The sequence below is a fragment of the Tachyglossus aculeatus genome, chromosome 18, assembly GCF_015852505.1.
Source record: "Tachyglossus aculeatus isolate mTacAcu1 chromosome 18, mTacAcu1.pri, whole genome shotgun sequence".
In the NCBI taxonomy this organism is placed as follows: Eukaryota; Metazoa; Chordata; class Mammalia; order Monotremata; family Tachyglossidae; genus Tachyglossus; species Tachyglossus aculeatus.
Window position 1 is genome coordinate 39,649,672 of NC_052083.1, and position 18,976 is coordinate 39,668,647.

An 18,976-nucleotide genomic window follows, 5' to 3' on the forward strand; every position below is an offset into this window, starting at 1 on the left:
GGCTCACAGTCTTCATTCCCATTTTACAGATGAGGGAACTGAGGCACAGAGAAGTGAAGTGACTTGCCCCAAGTCACACAGCTGACAAGTGGCGGGGCCGGGATTTGAGCCCATAACCTCTGTCTCCCAATCCCGGGCTCTTTACGCTGCTTCTGTAAACCTAATCCAGGGCTTAAAATAGTGTTTGAAACAGGGTTTAACAAATACCATTAAAAAAAAGGATGTGGCTCAGATCTGTCTCTCCTTGAAATTCCCTGCCCACCTCCCCTTCCCGAGAGTTCTGGGATCATCCCATCGACGAACGATCCGTGAGAGGAAGAGTCCATGAGGAAAGCAGTGGGATCCATTCATGATGCCCCTTCCAATGGATACTAAAAGCCCCCAGTGCCCCCGACTCCCCTCCCTGGCCACACTCCAACTCCAAACCGAAATTCCTGTAGCCTCGTTATCCCGCTCCGGAAATAGGGCTTTTTAATGGAAAGTCTGGCGGCCCCTTTCCAGATGCATGGTGAATGGCACCACTATAATTAATGATATTGCAGAAAGATTTATGGTCCTTAGGCATAGATAAAACAGAAATATCATTGCTTCTTTGCCTCCCCTCATTTTATCCTCTATGAAATTTTATGTGAAATAAGTCAAATGAAAAATGTAAGCTCTTAATCTTTTCCAGGAACTCTCGCTCTCGCTCGCCGAACTCGTTCGGGAGGAATGAATGGGCCTGTTTTATGTTTCACTTTGGTTGGGCCGGAGGGGCAGGGGGATTAAAGGGGGCTGGCGGAGTGGTCAAGGAGCCTCTGTGGTCTAAGGGATGGACGGACACCCCGTCCTGCCTGATCCCATGGGGACAACTTCCCCTTCTAGACTGTGAGCCCACTGTTGGGTAGGGACTGCCTCTATATGTTGCCAACTTGTACTTCCCAAGCGCTTAGTACAGTGCTCTGCACACAGTAAGCGCTCAATAAATGATTGATTGACAACTGATTGAGATTGAGCAGTCCGTCTCTTCGCAAGCGGTGGGACTTCTGCTAGAAAAGGGCAGCTAGGACCACGGCACGGGAAAACCACATCGGCGGGAGGCATGTGCCCCCGGGTAATCAAAAGGATTTAATAGTAATAATAATAATAATAATGATGGCATTTATTAAGTGCTTACTATGTGCAAAGCACCGTTCTAAGCGCTGGGGAGGATACAAGGTGATCAGGTTGTCCCACAGGGGCTCACAGTTTTACAGATGAGGGAACTGAGGCACAGAGAAGTGAAGTGACTTGCCCAGAGTCACACAGCTGACAATTGGCGGAGCCGGGATTTGAACCTATGACCTCTGACTCCAAATCCTGTGCTCTTTCCACTGAGCCACGCTGCTTCTCTCCAATTATAATTATTATTATGGTATTTGTTAAGGGCTTAACTATGTGCCAGACACTGTACTAAGCGCTGGGGTGGATACAGGCAGATTGGGTTGGACACAGTCCCCGTCCCACGTGGGGCTCACAGTCTCAATGCCCATTTTACAGGTGAGGGAACTGAGGCCCAGAGAAGTGAAGTGACTTGCTCAAGGTCACACAGCAGACACAAGGCAGAGCCGGGATTAGAACCTATGACCTTCTGTGGCATTTAAGTGCTAACTATGTGCACTGTACTAAGTGCTGGGGTAGATACAAGTTTGAGCCCCACGTGGGACAATCTGATTACCTTGTATCTACCCCAGCACTTAGAACAGTGCTTTGCACATAGTAGGTGCTTAACAAATACAATTATTATTATTATTACTACTACTAATGACAATAATCAGAGAAGCAGTGTGGCTCAGTGGAAAGAGCCCGGGCTTTGGAGTCAGATGTCATGGGTTCAAATCCCAGCTCTGCCAGTTGTCAGCTGTGTGACTTTGGGCAAGTCACTTAACTTCTCTGTGCCTCAGTTCCCTCATCTGTAAAATGGGGATTAAAAACTGTGAGCCCACTGTGAGACAGCCTGATCACCTTGTAATCTCCCCAGCGCTTAGAACAGTGCTTTGCACATAGTAAGCGCTTAAGAAATACCATTATTATTATTATTATTATTAATCAGGTTGGACACAGTCCCTGTCCCACATCGGGCTCACAGTCTCAATCCCCATTGTACAGATGAGGTCACTGAGGCTCAGAGCAGTGAAGTGACTTGCCAAGCAGATAAGTGCAGCGTGGTTCAGTGGAAAGAGCACGGGCTTTGGGGTCAGAGGTCATTGATTCAAATCCCGGCCACTTGTCAGCTGTGTGACTTTGGGCAAGTCACTTCACTTCTCTGTGCCTCAGTTACCTCATCTGTAGAATGGGGATTAAGACTGTGAGCCCCACGTGGGACAACCTGATCACCTTGTAAACTTCCCAGTGCTTAGGACAGTGCTTTGCACCTAGTAAGCGCTTAATAAATGCCATCGTTATAAGTGGCGAGCCGAGATTAGAACCCAGGTCCTCTGACTCTCAGGCAGGGGGTCTTTCCACTAGGCCATGCTGCTTCTCTTAAAGCCCCCCGACTCAACTCTGGGTTCTGGGCCCTGGCACCGGGTGGGTAAGGGTGACCCCCAGTTCTTAAACCCCTTGTCTTCTGGTGTTAAGCGGTTCAAGCGGGCAGCCCCCATGTTCAACATCTGCCAGAGAAGACGCCCACTTGCCCATTTCCCCCTCCTCTCGCCCCTGAAACTGAGTCACGATTCCAGCCGTGTTTCTCTGTGACTTCAAAACCATTCGGCTTAATGAGGTTCTAAGTCTTTATAATTAGGCCCGGAGGGCTACAGGGCCATGCCCTGAAGAGCAATAATTATTTCGGTTATTTATGGTCATAAAAAATTGAAAATAGGAAATTCTTCCCCAGAACGTGACTATTTATTCTTTTACATATTGCCCACCAGGCAATTACCCTATTAAGGCAGCGTTTTGTCGCTAAAGACATTAATTGAAATGTAAATTAAATGTAAATCGGCTAATTAAATTGATACGGAATGAACTCGTCAGGCAGGCCTCTGGGATCAGACGCATTTCGCTAATAAACAGTATTCCGGAGTCTTCCCGGATCGCTTCCGGCATAAAGGTTTTCTGAAGGGCGACGTCCCAGATCCAGGCATTCTGGGGTCCGTGAGGTGTCCCGGAAATTCAGGAAACAGCCACCCACGTGGCCCCAAACCAGACTGTCCATGGAATCCTAGTCTGAAGCATCCTCTTTTGTTCTTGGTGTTTCTAAATCCCTGCTCTTGACCAATCTTAGAATAGCGCCTGCCGGGCCTATTAGAAATTGCTCACCTTGGGCACCGAATGCGTCTGTTTCTTTTTATATTTTACTCTCCCAAGCGTTTAGAACAGTGCTCTGCACACCATAAGCCCTCAATAAATACGATTAACTGACCGACCGTTAGAAATTACTCGTTTATTCGTCTTCACGTCGGTCTCCCCCGCTTGACTGTAGGCTCATTATTGGGCAGGGAACCTGCCTGTTAATTCTGTTGTATTATACTCTCCCAAGCACTTAGTACAGTGCTCTGCACATAGTAATCACTCATTAAATACCATTGACTGACTGGCCTAGCACTCCCCACCCCCAAAAATCCGGTGTGGACCCTCTCAAGTTTAGAGAAGCAGCATCGTGGCCTAGTGGATGGAGCCTGGGCCAGGAGTCGGAAGGACTGGGTTCTAATCCTGGCTCTGCACCTGCCCCCGCCACCTGCCCTGCTGTGTGACTTTGGGCAAGTCACTTCATTACTCTGGGCCTCAGTTACCTCATCTGCAAAATGGGGGTTAAGATTGTGAGCCCCATATGGGACAGAGACCTTCCAACAAGAATAGCCCGTATCTACCCCAGCACTTAGTACAGTGTCTGACATACTAAGCACTGAACAAATACCACAATTATTATTATTTATTATTAACACTTCCCTTGCCTAAAATCTTTCAAGGTCAACACTTCCCCAGTCTAGAACAACCCCCTGGGTTAAAACAGCCCCTGTCGAGACCCTTCCCTCCCCTCCTCAAAAATCTCCAGTGGCTACCAATCAATCTGCGCATCAGGCAGAAACTCCTCACCCTGGGCTTCAAGGCTGTCCATCACCTCGCCCCCTCCTACCTCACCTCCCTTCTCTCCTTCTCCAGCCCAGCCCGCACCCTCCGCTCCTCTGCCACCGCTAATCTCCTCACCGTACCTCGTTCTTGCCTGTCCCGCCATCGACCCCCGGCCCACGGCCTCCCCTGGGCCTGGAATACCCTCCCTCTGCCCATCCGCCAAGCTAGCTCTCTTCCTCCCTTCAAGGCCCTACTGAGAGCTCACCTCTTCCAGGAGGCCTTTCCAGACTGAGCCCCTTCCTTCCTCTCCCCCTCATCCCCCTCTCCATCCCCCCATCTTACCTCCTTCCCTTCCCCACAGTACCTGTATATAAGTTTGTACATATTTATTACTCTATTTATTTATTTATTTATTTATTTATTTATTTATTTATTTATCTTACTTGTACATATCTATTCTATTTATTTTATTTTGTTAGTATGTTTGGTTTTGTTCTCTGTCTCCCCCTTCAAGACTGTGAGCTCGCTGTTGGGTAGGGACTGTCTCTAAGTGTTGCCGACTTGTACTTCCCAAGCGCTTAGTACAGTGCTCTGCACACAGTAAGCGCTCAATAAATACGATTGATTGATTGATTGATGTTAGAGTGTAAGCTGCTCGAGGGAAGGGGCTATGTCTATTTCCTTTGTACAAGGCTCTGGTACAGAGCTCTACACATAGTAAGTGCCTATTATATATCTCTGCACATAGGTGCCCAGGACACTGCTCTGCCCATTGTCAGTGGCCAGCACAGCACTCTGCGCTCAGTCGGTGCCCAGCACAGTGCCCAAGACCTGTGCTGACCTCCACACTGTATCTTCCTGGGCTCTCGATGCCAATGGCCTCCCTCCTGCCCACGAGAAGGAGGAAAGTAGGAGGAAGGAGGGCAGCAGGAGCGCAACACATGGACCGTGTTCTGTTGTATTGTCTTCTCCCAAGTGCTTAGTACAGTGCTCAATACACTATATGCACTGGTGGGCAGGGAATGTGTCTATTACTATATTGTACTCTCCCAAGCACTTAGTAAAGTGCTCTGCACACAGTTATGCTCAATAAATATGATTGAATGAATGAATAAATGTGATTGACAGACTGATGCTTTGTTTTCTGTCTCCCCCTTCTAGACTGTGAGCCCACTGTTGGGTAGGGACCGTCTCTATATGTTGCCGACTTGTACTTCCCAAGCGCTTAGTACAGTGCTCTGCACACAGTAAGTGCTCAATAAATACGATTGAATAAATACGATTGAATGAATGATGCAGGGAAGGTCTTGACAGTGATAGTCCAGGGTAGTCGGTCTTTGAGCCTCCGGTCACAGTACCCCCTGCTGTGCCTCCCCAATGTTTTCCCCTCCTTAATTACAATAACTATGGTATTTCTTAAGCACTTTCTATGTGCCAAGCACTGTACTAAGTGCTGGGGTAGATAAAAAGGTAATCAGGTTGGACACAGTTCCCATCCCTCATGGGGCTCAAAGTCTTAATCCCCATTTCACAGATGAGGTAACAGGCACAGAGAAGTTAAGTGACTTGCACAAGGTCACACAGCAGATGTGTGGCAGAGCCAGGATTAGAACCCACATCCTCTGACTTCCAGGCCTGTGGTTTTATCACTAGGCTGCGCTGCTTCTTCTTCCCCGCCCCTCCCTCTCCACCCTTTCTCCTTCCACCCCGTCCCTCAGCCCCGCAGTGACGTGGAGCAGGGCTTGTAATCCAGGAGGACGGGTGGCATCCATTCAGGGGAAGCAGCGTGGCTCAGTGGAAAGAGCATAGGCTTTGGAGTCAGAGGTCATGGGTTCAAATTCCGGCTCCGCCACTTGTCAGCTGTGTGACGTTGGGCAAGTCACTTCACTTCTCTGGGCCTCAGTTCCCTCATCTGTAAAATGGGGATGAAGACTGTGAGCCCCTCATGGGACAACCTGATTACCTTGTACCTACCCCAGCGCTTAGAACAGTGCTTTGCACATAGTAAGCGCTTAACAAATACCAACATTATTATTATATTATCCAGGAGGACCCAGCTGCCTCCCGCATCGTTTCATCCCCACATCCTGGAGGTCAGGCCAGCAGACCCGGGGTCCCGACTGCGAGGCCAGCGGATCTTTAAGGACAACACGTGAAGGAAATATGAGTTTTTATTTTTGGGAGGAATGAACCTCAGAATGTGTGAAGTGTGCACAAGAGCAGGCGAAGCAGGGACTGAAGCCTCCATGGGTCCCATGAGGCTCCTGGGAGGGACCCCCTCCGGCCTCGGGTCTCAGAGATGGCCCCCGGCCCCACTGCTGGCACCAGTCTCCACTGGGCAAAGTGGGAAGGGAGACCCCCACCCCGGTGGACAGGCAGGGGGCTGGCGGGGTGGGGGCTGCAGACCCGGGTAGAGGACTGATAAGGAGACGGGGGACTGGCAGGGGATGACGGGGAGGCAGGGGGTTGACGGAGAAGGGGCCGCAGAGCTGGCCAGGCCTCTGGTCCGGCTCTACGACGGAGCAGATGGGTCTTTGCGGCTGACCGAGCTCCTGCAGTCGCTCCAGCTTCCAGAGGCCCTGGGGTGCGAGGGGGCAGGTGCCCGGTCCTGCCTGTCGATGGGAACAGGAGATGGGGGGGACACGTCACCGGACTGGCGGGAAGGATTGACCCACCTTCCGTCGACACCCTCCAATCCACCCCCGGAAAGGGGAGGGCTCAATCCTGGAGAGGTTGTGTGGCTTGGCAGATAGAGCACCGGGCGGGGAGTCAGGGGACCCCGTTTCTGGTCCCAGCTCTGCACTCAGTAAGCACTCAATAAATACGATTGAATGAATATCCGACAATCACTCTCCCCCATTTCAAAGCCTTATTGAAGGCACATCACCTCCAAGAGGCCTTCCCAAGAGGCCTACACCCTCTTTTCCTTTTCTTCAATTCCCTTCTGCCTCGCCCTGACTTTGTCCCTTCATTCATCTTCCCGCCCAGCCCCACAGCACTTATGTACATATCTGTAATTTATTTCTATTAGTGTCTGTCTCTCCCTCTAGACTGTAGGCTTTTTGGGGGGGAGGGAATGTATCTGTTTACTGCTATATTGTGCTATCCCAAGTGCTTAGTACAGTGCTCCGCACACAGTAAGCGCTCAATGAATACGACTGACTCACCAGTTGTTTCTCTTTCCCATCTACGAGCTCGTCTCTTCCTCTTCCCTACGTCTCCAGGGTCGGTGCAGGGGGTCCTTCCTCTCTTCCCTCACCCCTCCCATCCCGCCCCCTGCCTCCAACCCCGGTGGTTCCTTAGGCCAGTGTTCCTCATGTCATTGTATGGGGACCGGCGGTGGCCATGGAGTGGAATTCCCAGTCTGGAAATGCCATGGAGATTTGACAGAGCCACAGAATTCTGGCCGTGTAGGCCAAGCATTCCCAGTTGTCCAGAGAGGATCCCCATACCCCACTTCACCCCACAGGGTGTGCCTGCCTTCAGCTAGACTGAGAAGCAGCATGGCATAATGGATAGAGCATGGCCCTGGGACTCAGAAGTTCATGGATTCTAATCCCGGCCCTTCCACTTGTCAGCTGTGTGACCTTGGACAAGTCACTTCACTTCTCTGGACCTCAGTTACCTCATCTGTAAAATGGGGATTGAGACTGTGAACCCTACATGAGACGCCTTACCGGCAGGAATCAATTATATCTGCTAACTCCTTTGTACTCTCCCAAGTGCTCAGTACAGTGTTCTGCACAAAATAATGCTCCCTGTAGTGCTTTGCACCCAGTAGGCTCCTCGTAAAACTACTGATTAAGTCCTGAAGCGAGACATGCTCCCACAAGGCCCGCTGGTAAGGAAGAACGGAAGAGACAGAAACTGGACCAACTCCAGGGAGAAAGTGTTCTGGCCCCCACTCCTGTCGGAATCTAGTCTGAATTCTCCGGTCCAACACCCAGACAGCGATGTTTTAGTTTAATAACTTCATTAAAAAGTTTCCGGTCGGTGGATATAACAGTTAATTAACCTGAATTTATTAAACGGTTTAGAAGCTCTATCGTCCAGCTAATTGAACGATTTCTCCGGCAGGCCGCGGATTTTCACAGCCCCTTGGTGGTTCAGGGTGCAGTGTGATGGCTGAAAGAACCGTCAGTCTCGTCGCCCTTCCTTCTGGGGGCACGGTGGGGAGAACGGAACTCCGTCTGGAGAAATTTCCTGCCCCTTCTTCCTCCCGGGAGCCAGGTACAGAGCTCCCTCTGCTGCCTTCATGTCTTTATCCCTCTCTGGATCTGTCCCTTCTTTCCGATCTGCCTCCGGGTCTCCCGGCCTTCCCACAACCTGTGTTCCAGGCAGTCAATGGGTACAATTTACAGAGCATCTACTGTGTATACAGTGCTGTACTGGGCACTGTTATGTGCAGAACGCTGTACTGGGAACCTTCTGGGTGCTGAGCGTATCTCTTCCAAGAGGTCTTCCCCGACTAAGCCCTCCTTTCCTCTTTTCCCACTCCCTTCTGCGTCGTCCTGACTTGCTCCCTTTATTCATTCCCCCTGCCCAAATATCCATAGCTGTTATTTATTTATTTCTATTAATGCCTGTCTCCCCCTCTAGACTGTAAGCTCACAGTGGGTGGGGAATTCATTCATTCAATCATATTTATTGAGCACTTATTGTGTGCAGAGCACTGTACTAAGCACTTGGGAAGTACAAGTTGGCAACATATAGAGACGGTCCCTACCCAACCGCGGGCTCACAGTCTAGAAGGGGGAGACAGACAACAAAACAAAACGTGTAGACAGGTGTCAAAACCGTGGGAATGTGTTTGTTTACTGTTATATTGTATATTTATATTTACTGTTATATTGTACTCTCCCAAGCGCTTCGTTCAGTTCTCTGCACACAGTAAGTGCTCAGTAAATATAGTTGATGGGCTGCCTGACAGAGCACTTCACCGGGTGCCTTATTAAGCGCTTAATGTGTGCACAGCACCGTATTAAGTGCTTGGGAAAGTACAATACAACAATAAACAGTGACATTCCCTGCCCACAGTGAGCTCACATTGTGTGCAGAGCACTGTACTGAGTGCCAACTGAGTCCTATGGCAGCCTCTGACCGTGGACCTGGCGGGAAGACCTGGGACCTGGCTCAGAAAGCCCGGCCGGCTTTCCAGACACGATCACCGTCTCTGGATTCCCCTCACCATCCAATGGCCCTCGTCCCCCTCTCCATCCCCCCCATCTTACCTCCTTCCCTTCCCTACAGCACCTGTATATTTGTTTATATGTTTGTACATATTTACTACTCTATTTATTTATTTATTTTACTTGTACATATCTATTCTATTTATTTTATTTCGTTACTATGTTTGGTCTTGTTCTCTGTCTCCCCCTTTTAGACTGTGAGCCCACTGTTGGGTAGGGACTGTCTCTATATGTTGCCAACTTGGACTTCCCAAGCGCTTAGTACAGTGCTCTGCACACAGTAAGCGCTCAATAAATACGATTGATGATGATGATGATGATGATGATGATGATGATGATGGCCGGACTGGCTGCTCCCACTCACACAGGTCTGCCAGGGGAGATGTGTGCGGAGGATGGAGGGCCGCTGAGCCCAGGGAAGCTGTGTGTGTGGAGTATAGACAGCAGAAAAGAGCCGGGCAGCTGCTGGGGGCCCTGTGCGGAGAATGACGGCAGCCAAGACCCATGTGGCCACCTGATAGGGAGCTGAGAGGACCACCTGCTTGCTGGAGGGCAGAACGGATGCCAGACAGACCCCGGGAAGCCCTGCCCGGCCCAGCCTCGCTGGGAAGAGCAGAAGATGGGGCGGTGAGGGGCGGGCGAAGTGGGTGGCACTCAAACCTACCTGAAGCAGGGCGTCTGGGCAGCGGGCTTCTCTGCCCTCGGTTGGGCAAGGCGGTAGTAATCAAAGAAGGTCTTGGCCACGTTCCTCCCCAGACTCATATCTGCCCAGCGCAGCTAAGGAGCCACTCAGGACGGTGTTATGGGGGCTGTCCGTGTGTCCGACTGCCCACTTCCCTGACCCACATCTGTGGGACCCTCTAGACTGTAAGCTCATTGTGGGCGGGGAATGAGTCTGTTTATTGCTATATTGTACTCTCCCAAGTGCTTAATACAGTGCTGTGCACACAGTAGGCGCTCAATAAATACAACTGACTACAAGTGGGATCTCCCGGTGACCTGCTGGAAACAGCCTGGGCCTGGGAATCAAAGGCCCTGGGTTTTAATCCCGGCTCCAATCAATCAATCAATCAATCGTATTTATTGAGCGCTTACTTTCATTCATTCATTCATTCAATCGTATTTATTGAGCGCTTACTGTGTGCAGAGCACTGTACTAAGCGCTTGGGAAGTACAAGCTGGCAACATATAGAGATGGTCCCTACCCAATAGCGGGCTCACAGTCTAGAAGGGGGAGACAGACAACCAAACAAAACATATTAACCAAATAAAATAAATAGAATAAATATGCACAAGTAAAATAGAGTAATAAATATGTACATTCATTCATTCATTCAATCGTATTTATTGAGTGCTTACTGTGTGCAGAGCACTGTACTAAGCGCTTGGGAAGTACAAGTTGGCAAAATATAGAGACAGTCCCTACCCAACAGTGGGCTCACAGTCTAGAAGGGGGAGACAGAGAACAAAACCAAACATATTAACAAAATAAAATAAATAGAATAGATATGTACAAGTAAAATAAATAAATAGAGTAATAAATATGTACAAACATATATACATATATACAGGTGCTGTGGGGAAGGGAAGGAGGTAAGACTGGGGGGGATGGAGAGGGGATCTATGGAGATGGAGATGGAGATCTATGTCAGGCCAACCTTCAGCGCTCCACCGCCTGCCTTTCTGTGTGACCTTGGGCATGTCACTTCTCTGGGTCTCCATTTCCTCATCTGTAAAATGGGGATTCAATCCCTGTTCTCCCTCTCTCTTAGACTGTGAGCCCCGACTGGATTATCTTGTACCTCCCCTAGCGTTTAACACAGTCCTTGGTGTGTGCTAAATGCTTAACCAATACCACCAGTATTATAAAATCTGGGCACATGACCCAGCTGCGAACTGGGCACACACCTGGGGCAGGTGATTGTCACAGGAAATGATCCTGCTGGGGGAAGTGGACTGGTTGGGGGTGGAAGTGGGAAGGAGGGAGGGACAGAGGAAGGATGGGGGTGGCCCTTATGTTCTACCAAGAGTGGCTGGGGTATTGAGCCCTCGTTAGGTGAAGTCCGCTGTACTGGGCACTGGGGAGAAGCAGCATGCTGTAGTGGATACAGCATGGTCCCGGGAGTCAAAAGGACCTGGGTGTTAATCCCGACTCCACTATTTGTCTACCGTGTGACCCTGGGCAAGTCACTTTGCTTCTCTATGTCTCAGTTCCCTCACTCTAAAAAGGGGATTAAGACTGTGAGCCCCACATGGGACAGGGACTGTGTCCAACCCGATTTGCTTGTACCCAGCCCAGCGCTTAGTACAGTGCCTGGCACATAGTAAGGGCTTAACAAACACCACAATTTATTATTATTATGTGCAGACCAACAAAGCGACCGAACAGCCCCCAGCGCCACCGTTTCTTGCAGCGCCATGAGAATGGGGACTGTGTCTGCTCGTATTACTGCCTGTCCTTCCTTCCTTCCCCTCTTTCTCCCCTCCCTCTCTTCCTTCTTTCCCCTTCCTCCCCCTCTTTCTTGTCCTCAAGGTAGCCCCTCTTTCATTCAATTGAATTTATCAAGTGCTTACTGTGTGCAGAGCACTGTACTAAGCACTTGGGAGAGTACAATAGAACAATACACAGACACTTTCCTGGCCCATAATGAGTTTTGAACCCCGGGTGTGTGGGTGTGGGGGGGCATTTTAAACCGTGAGGTGGTGTGGGTGAGGGGGTCCCTTAACCCTGTGTGTGGGGGTCCCCTGTCGCCCCCCCAACCCCAGATCCTGGCTGCTCAGTTCTGTGGATCCGGTCCATAACAGTGAGATTTATGGCGCAGTGAGCAGCGGGGCTCAGCAAATTCCCATTATTTATCTCTCCTCTGGCAGCGGCGGAGAATGTCTCAGCCTCCAGATTATTTACTGCAAATGGTCCAGGCGGGGAGCAGGGAGAGGGGAGGGGAGCCAAAGAGAAGGAAAATAGATTGATTGAAAATTTCCAATTAAAACGAGCTGTCTTTTAAAGAGATTTAGGGTCTATGGAAGTAGAGCAAGCTAACTCTGGTGGCCCAGACCCTTTTAAACAGGGGGCAGGGACGAGATGCCAAAGAAGGAAAAGGAAAGAACATTTTACTCTGCTAAAATAAACTCCATAGCCTCTATTCACAATAGGCACCCATTACAGCACTTGGTACATAGTGGGTACCCTGCACAGCGCTCTGCACACCGTAGGCGCTCAGTATAACACACTGAGCATAGTAGGAGCACATTACAGCACTCTGCACACAGGAGTCACCTAGTATACTAGTACTGTGCACACAGTAGGTGTCCAGTACAGTTGCCTCAACTGTAAAATGGGAATTAAGACTGTAAATCCTATGTAGGACATGGACTATGTCCAACCTGATTAGCTGCAGCAAGGCTTAGTGGAAAGAGCACAGGCTTGCAAGTCAGAGGACATGGGTTCTAATCCCGGCTCCGCCACTTGTCTGCTGTGTGACCTTCGGCAAGCCACTTAACTTCTCTACTCCTCAGTTACCTCATCTGTAAAATGGGGATTAAGACTGTGAGCGAGGTACAACCTGATTATCTTGTATCTATCCCAGTGCTTAGAACAGTGCATGGCACATAGCAAGCACTTAACAAATACCATAATTATTAATTATTATTACAATGCCTGGCACTCAATAAGTGCTTAACAAATACCTAAAAAAAAAAAAGGCCTCCTACTTGGGCTCCTGGCCCAGGTGGGATAGGGTGGGCTAGTCTGGAGCTGAGCTGGGAGTAGGGAGGGATCCCGGGACTGGCAGGAAGTGGTCCTATAATAATAATGGCATTTATTAAGTCCTTACTATGTGCAAAGCACTGTTCTAAACGCTGTGGGGGGGTACAAGGTGATCAGGTTATACCCACATGGGGTTCACTGTCTTTATTCTGATGACTTGACACCTGTCCACATGCTTTGTCTTGTTGTCTGTCTCCCCCTTCTAGACTGTGAGCCCATTATTGGGTAGGGATCGTCTCTATATGTTGCCAACTTGTATTTCCCAAGCGCTTAGTACAGTGCTCTGCACACAGTAAGTGCTCAATAAATACGATTGAATGAATGAATCCCCATTTTCCAGATGAGGTAATTGAGGCACAGAGAAGTTAAGTGACTTGCCCCAAGTCACACAGCTGACAAGTGGCGGAGCCGGGATTTGAACCAACGACCTCTGACTCCAAAGCCCGTGCTCTTTCCACTGAGCCATGCTGCTTCCTGAGTGGTCAGCACTTGACCGGATTAGGGGGTGAGGGAGGGACGGTCTCCCCTTTCCTGGGTCTGCAGACCAAGCGTGATGAAGGGGCCATCGAGGAAGGGAAAACGAGTCTCCATGCCTGCCACGGGCACCACATGGCAGAGAAATTTGCCCAAGCCTTGGGCCGGAGCTGGACTGGATTCCCCGCGCTCGCCCCTCTGCCCCTCTCGCTGAGGGAAGAGGGGTTTCCTGCTATTTGTTTTGACCCGGCCCCTCTCTGACTCCTGCAGGGACCCCTTGCCTTGGTGAAGAGGGGGAAATTTGAAGATTGAATCTCATAGCTCCATGGTACTCTCCCAAGTGCTTAGCAAAGCGCTCTGCACAGATGCTCAGTCAATATAATTGATGGATGGATTGAACCAGGCTGAAGGATGCCTCCCATTTTGCCTTCTTGCCCCTTCCTGGTGCCCCCAGGGTGATTGCTGAGGTCCTGCCTGGTGTGGTGCCCCACCCCTCGGGACCCTCAAGGGTCCCGGCCCTCCCCTTTCTCCCCTTTCCCACCAAGAGTACTGCCTAGACCCCTCCCTTCTGGATACCATGGCAATGAACCAAATCCAAGGCTGCCGGAGGTGATTTTAGGGTTCCGATTTTGTTTCTCTGCCAGTTGACCAGGGCAGTATTTATGACTGCAAGGAACTGTAAAATGTAAATCTGGACGTAGTTTACGGGAACTCTCAGCTGTCAATCACAGCGTGGGCTGTCAAACCCCCAGGGAAGGGGGAGAGCGAGGGGCTCAGTGGAGCCTGGGAGATTAGAGGGCAGCGGTTGAAGGGGTGCGGGCCTTTCATCTCACCATTCCCTAAAAGCTGCCTACATGAGTTTGGGACTGAGAACAGGTCAGACCCTCCACCGCAGTTGTCAGCCCTTGTTCAAGTCAGATTCCCGAGGGCAGGGATCTAAAACCGTAGCATCCCCTCCCAAGTGCTCAGTATAGTGTCCTGGACTTAGTAGACTACAAGCTCCTGGAGGACAGGGATCTAACTAGTGTCCTCTCCCAAGCACTAGGTACAGTGTCCTGTATGTGATACACTGTCAGCTCCTTGAGGTCAGGGATTGTGTCTATTAACTCTATTGTCTTCCCCAAGCGCTCAGTAGAGTGCTCTGCACACAGCGCTTAGAACAGTGCTTTGCAATCAATCAATCAATCGTATTTATTGAGCGCTTACTGTGTGCAGAGCACTGTGCTAAGCGCTTGGGAAGTACAAGTTGACAACACATAGAGACATAGTACATAGTAAGCGCTTAATAAATGCCATCATCATCATCATCATCAGTAGCAGTGTGGCATAGCGGAAAGACCACGGGCTTGGGAGTCAGAGGATGTGGGTTCTAATCCCAGCTCCACCACTTGTTTGCTGTGTGACCTTGGGTGAGCCACTTAACTTTTCTGTGCCTCAATTACCTCATCTGTAAAATGGGGATGAAGACTGTGAGCCCCACGTGGGACAGACTGATTACCTAGTATCTACCCCAGCACTTAGAACAGCGCTTGGCACATAGTAAGAGCTTAACAAACAGTATAATCATCATAAATGCTACTGATTACTACCATTTGGGAATCAGGGCTGCTGAAACATTTCCCATATCTCTCAGGTCTGCCCCTTGGGAGAGATGAGGGATGGGGGAGTCCATGGCCGGGGCGGGGAGGGGCTCTGTGTCCTCAGCAGCGTGGCTCAGTGGAAAGAGCCCGGGCTTTGGAGTCAGAGATCATAGGTTCGAATCCTGGCTCCACCACGTGTCTGCTGTGTGACCTTGGGCTAGTCACTTAACTTCTCTGAGCCTCATTTACCTCATCTGTAAAATGTGAGCCCCACAAGGGACAACCTCATTACCTTGTTTCCCCTCCCCAGCGCATAGAACAGTGCTTTGCACATAGTAAGCGCTTAATAAATGCCATCATTATTAGTATTATTATTATTCTTCTCAGGGGACTCTTTCCACCACCTGAGACTCAAACCTCTCACAAATCCAGTTGGCCCCTCCAACGGTGGCACTGGCAACACCTCAGTGCCGCCAAGGTGGCCGCAAGGTGTACACCCTCCTGCGGTGGGTTCCCTGCTCTCCCATGAATCTGCTGTGGGAATCAGCACTGTGGCCTCATGGATAGAGCCCGGGCCTGGGAATCAGACATCCTGAGTTCTAATCCCAGCTCTTCCACTTGTCTGCTGGATGACTTTAGGCAAGTCACTTAACTTCCCTGAGCCTCAGTTACCTCATCTGTAAAATGGAGATTATTAATACTATGATAAGCCTCGTGTCCAACATGATTATCTTGTCTCCACCCCAGTGCTTAGTACAGTGCCTGGCACGTGTTAAGCGCTTAACAGATACCATAAAAAATGAAAAATCAGTGGGTGTGTCTGGGCTGGAAACACTGGCACTGTGGGCCTGGACTCCGATTACCCCTGTGGGGCTGTTCCCCAAGCCCACATCCCCAAGGGGCAAAGAAGGATACAGGTGTCCTCGGTGTAGGGCACGGTCTCTGCACTGCCGTCGGCCACGTAGCCACAGAAGGACACCTCCAGTGTGTAGCAGATGGACGTCTCGTCCAAGAGCCCGGCCAGGGACCGGCGGCCAGTGCCCGCCTTGGTCGCATCGCGGTTGAAGGACGTGCTGGACTGGGAGAGGCGAGGCCGGGGGAGGGCGGATGGTGGACACCACGCAGCCGCCACGGCCAGGGCCCTCCTTCCCCTCCGTGTCCCCGACAGAGACGGAGGGAGATGGGGAGAGAGAGAGAGGCGGAGGGCGAGGGTGTCGGGGACACAGCAGTTTGCGGTAGGGGTCTGCGGGAGGTGGGAGTGTGAGGGGCTGCAGGTACTCACATAGGAGAAATCGGGGGCGTTCTGGCAGAGGAGTCTGGGAAACAGGAGCTGCCTCTGACACCGTTCCTCATCCTCGAAGATGTTCCCATACATGAAGCTGTTTATCTTGGTGGAGTGGGCGTGGATGTCGATATAAAACTCCAGGCTTGTGTTCTGGGGGCGACAGGGACCCAAGGAGGGCGGCGGTCAGCGGGGGTCTGGCTGGGGTCAGCATGGGGGGCACCGCCTCTCCCCTACCCCCTAGATTTTGTACTGGGTATTCATTCATTCATTCAGTCAGTCAGTCGGTCGTATTTATTGAGCGCTTACTGTGCGCAGAGCACTGTACTAAGCGCTTGGGAAGTACAGGTCGGCAACATATAGAGACGGTCCCTACCCAATAACGGGCTCACAGTCTAGAAGGGGGAGACAGACAACAGAACAAAACATGGAGACAGGTGTCAAGATCGTCAGACAAATAGAATTGAAGCTATATGCACATCATTAACAAAATAAATAGTAAATCTGTACAAGTAAAATAGAGTAATAAATCTGTCCAAATATATATACTGGTGCTGTGGGGAGGGGAAGGAGGTAGGGCCGGGGGGATGGGGAGGAGGAGAGGAAAAAGGGGGCTCAGTCGGGGAATGGGGGAGATGGCAGGACCAGAACCAGGAGCGAGCGCTGTCTTTGTTGAGATTTCTGCTTTGCTTTGGTCACCCCCAGCCTGGGGTACACCACCCCACACACAGGTGGGTTGCACTGGACCAACGGTGCTCCCCCAGTCACGATTCAGCCTCTCCCCAGTGCTCACTCCAGAACCCATTTGTCTGCTGTGTGACCTTGGGCAAGTCACTCAACTTCTCTGTGTCTCAGTTTCCTCATCTGTACAGTGGGGATTAAGACTGTGAGCCTCATGTGGGACAGTGACTTTGTCTAACCTGATTAGCTTGTATCTACCTTAGCACTTAGTATAGACTGTAAGCTTATTGTGGGCAGGGAATATACCTGTTTATTGCTATAATGTGCTCTCCCAAGTGCTTAATACAATGCTCTGCACACAGTAAGCACTTAAAAAATACCAATGATAGTTGACTGAAGCTCAGTGAAACCCACCCTCTGCCTGCTCCTGGTTCCCCACTAATCAGTCAATCAGTCAATCAGTCAATCGCAATTATTGAGCACTTCCTGGGTGCAGGACACTGTACTAAGTTCATTCAATTATATTTGTTGAGCACTTACTGTGTGCAAAGCACTGTACAAAGTGCTTGGTAGAGTAAAATATAATAATTTAACAGACTCACTGGCCCCACTTCTTCCTCCCATCCCAGTCCTGGTACCCACATCTCCACACAACGCTTCTCACTTGAATTGAGAGCCGGTCTCCGGATCAGGAAGCACAGCTAACTATATGGAGATACCTCCATTTCAGCAGACAGAGAGACAGACCGAGGGAGAGAGAGAGAGAGAGAGAGAGAAAGAGAGAGAAAGAAGCAGAGAGAGAGGAGAAAGTGACAGATGAGAGCAAAAAAGAAAGGGGAAAGGGATAAAGAGAGAGAGGCAGAGAGGAAAAGGAATCCGAGTTACCTAATTTGCCATTTTTAACGGCATTCTACTTGGTCAGACGTGAAAAGTCAAAATTTACATTTAAATGGAGGTAGTTAGACATTCCCTCTCCAAACCTGCGGCCCTCAGAAAGACCCAAATCCCATTTCCTCCTGGCGAAGGTCAGTTCTTGGACACTGACTTCTGCAGCAGTGAGGAGAACCTGGCGTGGGGGGTTGGGGAAGTGGAGGTAATAATCTGACATCTACTTTGCCTCCCCTCTTAAACTGTGAGCTCCTCAAGGGCAGGGACAGTGTCTATTAATTACTCTATGCTCCCAAGAACCTTTTTTCAGGGCTCTTACCCAACACGCTGTCAACTCTTGGAGGGGGGGATAGTGTTTTCTAACTCTATAGTGCTCTTCCAACTACTCAGTACAGTGCTCTGCATACTGTAGGCCCTCCATAAATACCACTCATTGATCAACTGAAAGCTACCCTGATTCTACTGTAAGCTCGTTGTGGGGAGGGAGTGTTCATTCATTTATTTAGTCAATCATATTTATTAAGCACTTACTGTGGGCAGAGCACTGTACTAAGTGCTTGGGAAAGTACAATACAACAATAAACAGTGACATTCCCTGCCCACAACGAGCTCACAGTTTAGGAGGGGGGAGACAGACATCAATACAAATAAATAAAATTACAGATATATACATAAGTGCTGTGGGCCTGGGAGGGGGAGAAGAGCAAAATCAGGACAACACGGGTCTGTTTATTCATTCATTCAATCGTATTTATTGAGCTTTTCCTGTGTGCAGAGCACTGTACTAAGTGCTTATTGTTGTACCGTACTCTCCCAAGCTCTTAGTTCTGTGCTCGCACACAGTAAGCGCTCAATTAATACGGCTGACAAAATACGGCTGAGAGACTTCTGGAAAACCACCCAGATCCTAGTAGGGCCCTTCCCCACCTCTCTCTCCAGCCACACTGGCACAGGAACACAAATATTCCTTTTCCAGATGGGGATTCCAGGGGGGCACGCCGGCTGGCAAGGGTGGCCTGGCTGGGAAAAACTGGACCCAAATTGTCTGGTAAGCCAGAGGTGAGGTCTGTCCATCATCACTTCA

The 18,976-nt window shown here is 50.1% G+C and overlaps 1 protein-coding gene across 1 annotated transcript in view; it reads right to left on the reverse strand.

The window, feature by feature from the left end:
• Positions 1-2,931: 2,931 nt before the first annotated feature.
• The window catches only part of LOC119940102 (cytosolic carboxypeptidase-like protein 5), a 29,012-nt gene continuing 12,967 nt past the window's right edge, over positions 2,932-18,976 (reverse strand). Inside the window, exons 7-9 of the mRNA XM_038760150.1 lie at positions 16,324-16,476; positions 6,225-6,644; positions 2,932-3,105 (exon numbers count right to left, since the gene is read on the reverse strand). Of these exons, the coding sequence (XP_038616078.1) occupies positions 2,932-3,105; positions 6,225-6,644; positions 16,324-16,476 (747 nt within the window). The remainder of the gene's footprint in view (positions 3,106-6,224; positions 6,645-16,323; positions 16,477-18,976) is intronic.